Source organism: Triticum urartu, chromosome 5 (assembly GCF_003073215.2).
Source record: "Triticum urartu cultivar G1812 chromosome 5, Tu2.1, whole genome shotgun sequence".
NCBI classification, from domain to species: domain Eukaryota; kingdom Viridiplantae; phylum Streptophyta; class Magnoliopsida; order Poales; family Poaceae; genus Triticum; species Triticum urartu.
This window is the reverse complement of record NC_053026.1, coordinates 361,119,747-361,125,746: the sequence shown is the minus strand read 5'-3', so window position 1 is coordinate 361,125,746 and position 6,000 is coordinate 361,119,747. Positions and strand designations below refer to the sequence as shown.

At 48.2% G+C, this 6,000-nt stretch overlaps 1 protein-coding gene across 1 annotated transcript in view; it reads left to right on the top strand.

The window, feature by feature from the left end:
* The first annotated feature begins 2,125 nt into the window (after nt 1–2,125).
* Nucleotides 2,126–6,000, top strand: part of LOC125507032 — a 131,584-nt gene continuing 127,709 nt past the window's right edge. Inside the window, exon 1 of the mRNA XM_048671730.1 lies at nt 2,126–2,291. Within this exon, the coding sequence (XP_048527687.1) occupies nt 2,126–2,291 (166 nt within the window). The remainder of the gene's footprint in view (nt 2,292–6,000) is intronic.

Genomic DNA, 6,000 nt, shown 5'->3' with positions numbered 1-6,000 from the left:
GACTAACCTATTAACCGGAGGCCCATGCCAAATTGTTGTTTTCTTGCCTATTTCTGTGTTTCAAAGAAAAGGAATACCAAACGGAGTCCAAACGGAATGAAACCTTCGGGAGAGTTATTTTTGGAACGGAAGCAATCTAGGAGACTTGGAGTAGACGTCGGGGAAGCTTCGAGGAAGCCACGAGGCAGGGAGGCGTGCCCCCACCCTCGTGGGCCCCTCGTGGCTCCCCTGTCCGACTTCTTTCGCCTATAAATATATCAATATACCCTAAAAACATCAGAGAACACAATAGATCGGGAGTTCCACCGCCAGAAGCCTCCATAGCCACCGAAAACCAATCTAGACCCGTTTCGGCACCCTTTCGGAGGGGGGGAATCCCTCTCCGGTGGCCATCTTCATCATCCCGACGCTCTCCATGACGAGGAGGGAGTAGTTCACCCTCGGGGCTGAGGGTATGTATTAGTAGCTATGTGTTTGATCTCTCTCTCTCTCTCTCGTGTTCTTGAGGTGGTACGATCTTGATGTATCGCAATCTTTGCTATTATAGTTGGATCTTATGATGTTTCTCCCCCTCTACTCTCTTGTAATGGATTGAGTTTTCCCTTTGAAGTTATCTTATCGGATTGAGTCTTTAAGGATTTGAGAACACTTGATGTACGTCTTGCATGTGCTTATCTGTGGTGACAATGGGATATCACGTGATCCACTTGATGTATGTTTTGGTGATCAACTTGCGAGTTTCGTGAACTTATGCATAGGGGCTGGCACACGTTTTTGTCTTGACTCTCCGGTAGAAACTTTGGGTCACTCTTTGAAGTTCTTTGCGTTGGTTGAATAGATGAATCTGAGATTATGTAATGCATATTGTATAATCATACCCACTGATACTTGCAGGTGACATTGGAGTATCTAGGTGACATTAGGGTTTTGGTTGATTTGTGTCTTAAGGTGTTATTCTAGTACGAACTCTTGAATAGATCGATCCGAAAGAATAACTTTGAGGTGGGTTTCGTACCCTACAATAATCTCTTCGTTTGTTCTCCGCTATTAGTGACTTTGGAATGACTCTTTGTTGCATGTTGAGGGATAGTTATATGATCCAATTATGTTATTATTGTTGAGAGAACTTGCACTAGTGAAAGTATGAACCCTAGGCCTTGTTTCCTAGCATTGCAATACCGTTTGTGCTCACTTTTATCATTAGTTACCTTGCTGTTTTTATATTTTCAGATTACAAAAACTTATCTACTATCCATATTGCACTTGTATCACCATCTCTTCGCCGAACTAGTGCACCTATACAATTTACCATTGTATTGGGTGTGTTGGGGACACAAGAGACTCTTTGTTATTTGGTTGCAGGGTTGCTTGAGAGAGACCATCTTCATCCTATGCCTCCCACGGATTGATAAACCTTAGGTCATCCACTTGAGGGAAATTTGCTATTGTCCTACAAACCTCTGCACCTGGAGGCCCAACAACGTCTACAAGAAGAAGGTTGTGTAGTAGACATCATCCGTCTTAGAGGAACATCATACCTTGATGGGCACGGTGGTTGAAAAGGTCCTGTCCGTGAAGCGCGGATTGAATGAGGCCTTTGTGGGCCTACTAAGAGGTTTCGAGGTTTGTACTGTAATATGTTCCATTGTGTTTTATTCACGAAATGCACCTGTGTATAGATAGTAGCCCCTGAGACTCTGATTGGCTTCCCGAGGGAGGCAATCAGAGGATCAAAAGAAATGCCCAGGGACTGACCTGATTAATTGGAACACAGGTTGTTTCTCCCCTGACGACTGCCCGGACTACGGATATTGTCGAGCTGCAGCGGAAGCTTGATGTGGCAGGGGATGACATTGCGTTAATAAATAGGCATCTTGATGAGCCGCAAGGTATGTATTCAGAGTAGTCCTTATACATACGTGTCTGTAATATAAGCGTGACGCTGAAAATTGCATACTGGGATATATATGGCTGCAGATGGTGCCGCCGCCGTTGAGATTCTTCGGGCGGAGCTGGCCCGGGCCAAGGAGCAGGCCGGTTTAGTAATGCGGCTACCAGAAAGGCATCGGCTGAGCTAAAGGCCGAACAAGCTGCTCGGTGCCAAGACAAGGAGAAAATATCCGCGATGGAGCTCGAACTAAAAAATGCTACTAGCCGCTGTGAATATCTTGAGAAGGAGAATGAAGCCAAAACGGCTGAACTTGGCAAGGCCTTGCGAGAGGCGAGAGAAGTGCGGTCTGAATCCAGAGCAGCCCGTGAGGAGATCCAGCAAGCTGGGGAGATTGCGGCCCGTAAGCCCTTTTTGCTACATACTAAGTTCGGCAATCCGAACTATGCTCAGCTTAACCAAGTGTGGAGTTCCCCAGACGAGTTTTTAGACTTGCCGAAGAGTTCTTCCGATGCGTCGCAATTTTACCAAGCGCGAGAAGGGTATACAACGGAGAAGCTTTTATGGTCACAATTTGGCGCATCAAAGCGCCCTCTATTGCTGAATGAACAGATGTCCCAATGGGCCGAGCTTCATAGGATATCCGGCGCTGCCATGAAGAATGTCACAATCCGGTTGTGGCCGATCGAGCCTATTCCATATAGCTACTTTGGCTTGGTGCGGCAGCTTGTTGATGCGGCACCACATATTGACGCTGTTAAGCGATCGACGTGCATTGAGGGTGCACGGATGGCCTTTGCCCGTGATAAGACATACTGGGGGAAGATGAAGGCCATCAATGTTGCAGCGAAGAGTCCACCCAAGGGCAAGGACCATCACGCACCGGAGCATTATTTTGAGGACATCTTAGAGGCTGCCCGCTTGATAGAGGGTCAATGCTCAAAAAACATAATATTCGAGTGAGATGTACGGGAATTGTAAAAGACAATTTTATATTTAATCTATTTTTATGTTTTGCTCGAAAGCTTTTGTTCCTCCTGTGCGACCGTTTTTATATAATCTGAAAGTTTTCCAGTCGTCGGCTTCAGCCCCCTCGTAGGAAGTACGGGGGTGTTCGGAAAAGCATTTGATCACTCTTGACCCAACGTCTTGGTCCATGAAGGAGGTGACAATGCGGCGAACCAGGCAATCAGACTATAGGGCGTTAACACTTTCACTTAGCCATAGGAGTTTTATGGTGGGTCTACGATATAGCCCCTCGTATATACACGGCTTATTTTTAATAAGATGTGTTGCAAAAAATGATCTGAAAAATATCCTTCGTATGACACGGAGAGAATCGCTAAAGATTCTGATAAGTCGTTGAGTGGTTGACCAGCTCTCGCCGCATCATGACAGTTAGTTTTCGGCTTTCTCTACTGAGGTGCTTAACCAGATGAACCGGAAGCACAGTCGCAGTAGTTCTCCCTTTACTGCCCTAGCCGATAGAGCGGAACGTAGGGTAGCAAGCACAGGAGCCGGGCAACCCACCTATTGACCCAAGACATGATTCGGAGCTGATGCATATAAGGCCAAACTCGCGACGCCGAAGTACGCTATAAAGTTGTTCGGACTTGCCAGCAACTCATTTGTTCCCATATCGAGCCCCTGGCGGGTTATGCCGAGGTGTGTGTGTAAAACAACCACAAGAGCAAAAATTCGGATCGATTAGGAAAAAGTCAATACTGGACACGGGTTACTTTTACTGGGAGCTGAGTGATATGCCAATTATTATATAGATAACAAAGCCATGACTCTGGCTATTTGACATGCCAGGGGTCGAAGGCTGAGGAAAAAGGCACTTTACAAGCTTGGAATAGAGAGCGCGGTCTACAAAATGTTATTTTGGACCTCCTGTCGCACGTCTGCGCCGCATGTCCTCGGTTAAGGGATTCCTTGACAGGAATAACCCTTGGGTGATTGTACGAACCCGAACTCTAGTAGAGTCCTCGGGGTGACCGGTCCTTGAGCTACCTGTAGAGGGAATAGTAAAAAAAGGAAAAGGGCAATTAGAAAAGTATGGGGGTTTGCAGGCCCACCCTCATTGTGCTTCCGCCGATGCCCAGGGTATTTCAAGTGCATAATTATGTATGCGCGATACCCACTTCGAACGCATATTAGGTGAACGGCGGAAGCCGAATTGCTAGTCCAATATGGACATTGATCGGTCATGTTGAATGGAGACCGGCGGCATGATGGCCAACATGGTAAGTGGCGTGATAAGGCCGCTGCGTAGTTCAGCTGAGGTAGCCGTAGTATGATCTCCTGTACGGAGGGAGTGTTCCGTGTGCTCGCTTCTAGGGGTGTCTGTCACGTGTCACGTATACCATGTTTACTAGGGGGGGGGGGGGGGGGGACTGCTTCTGACCCCCGTTGTTCGGTTGGTGAGCCTGTTCGTCGTCGTTATCGCTGGGCCGCCTCTTCCCCTTGTGTTCGGCATTTAACTTGCCGGCCTGTTTGAAGACCCAACAGATTTTGTTGGTGTGATTAGCTAGTTTATTGGGGTGGCCATGGATCTGGCAGGGCCTATCCAATATTTTTTCTAGATTGGATGTCCGTCTTTGTTTACCGTAAATGGTTTTTTCCGTTGGCCGGGTTTGGGGCCGCTGAATCCAGCGTTGACCATTGTGTCCTGTGTGCCCTCATTATTATTGTGACAATTGTTTTTATTGCGTCATGGCTTTCCATTACCGTCCCGCACTTCGGAGGTGCCCGGATCACTAGCGCTGTTGCTTCTACGGGCGAGCCAGCTGTCTTCTCCCACGCAAAAGTGGGTCATCAGAGTGGTAAGGGCTGACATAGACTTTGGTTTTCCTGACCGAGGTGGCAGGCAAGCCACTCGTCCTGGACGCTGTGTTTGAAGGCCGCGAGGGCTTCCGCGTCCGGACAGTCAACAATTTGGTTCTTTTTAACTAAAAACCCAGTCCAGAGCTTTCTAGCGGACTCTCCGGGTTGCTGGACAATGTGACTTAGGTCATGGCATCCGGTGGCCGGACATATGTACCTTGAAAGTTATCGCGGAAGGCATCTTCCAACTCCTCCCAGCTGCCAATTGAGTTTTCAGGCAGACTGTTTAACCAGTGCCGAGCTGGTCCTTTGAGTTTTAACAGGAGGTATTTGATGGCATGAAGGTCGTCTCCGCGGGCCATGTGGATATGGAGAAGGAAATCCTCAATCCACACCATGGGATCTGTTGTTCCGTCGTATGATTCAATATTTACGGGTTTAAACCCTTCTGGGCACTCGTGACCCATTACTCCATCAGTGAAGCAAAGAGGGTGTGCGACGCCTCTATATCGGGCCACATCGCGATGTAGCTCCGATGGAGTCCGCCTGCAATTTTCAGCCCGGGCGTGACTAGGTTTGTCGCATCCGAATAGATAGCCATCGTCGCGTGTCGCGGTATGTCCTCGCGATCTGTAGATCGATCTGGTATATCCTGCTTTACTGTCCAGGTCCTGCCAAAGGTCGTATGTATCACCCCGAGCTGTGTTGTTTCTATTTTTACATGGCAGTGGGGCGGATTGCTCTTCATCTTGAATTACCTCTTTATCCCGGCCAAGTTGTGGTCGACTTGCTGCATTGTCCCGACCGCGCTGTGGTCGGTCGGCCGTGTTGCGCGAGTGAGGTATGAGCTCTAGCACCTCCTCATCAAACTGGGGTAGCAGTTTGCGCTTTGGGTAACTCCTGGTTGGGAGCTTGAGGCCGTATTCTTCGGCTGCCGGGACATTAGTCCATCTGTCCTTGAGCAGATCTTGGTTAGCTTGAAGCTGCTGTTGTTTCTTTTTTAGGCTCCTTGCAGTGTGTATTAGCCTGCGCTTGAAGCGCTCCTACTCAAGAGGTTCCTCGGTCACGATGAAATCCTCGTCGTCGAGGCTTACCTCATCTTCGGAGAGCGGGAGATAATTATCGTCCTCCGAATCGTCATGTATGGCATGTTCATCAGGGCTAACTTGCCCATTTTCCCGTTCCTCCTATTTGGAGGTTACCTCAACAGGGTCTTTATTATCTTTGGGTTCGTCCAGAGTACTATTTTCCCCGGAGTACTATCTTTGGGTTCGTTCGGAGGTTAA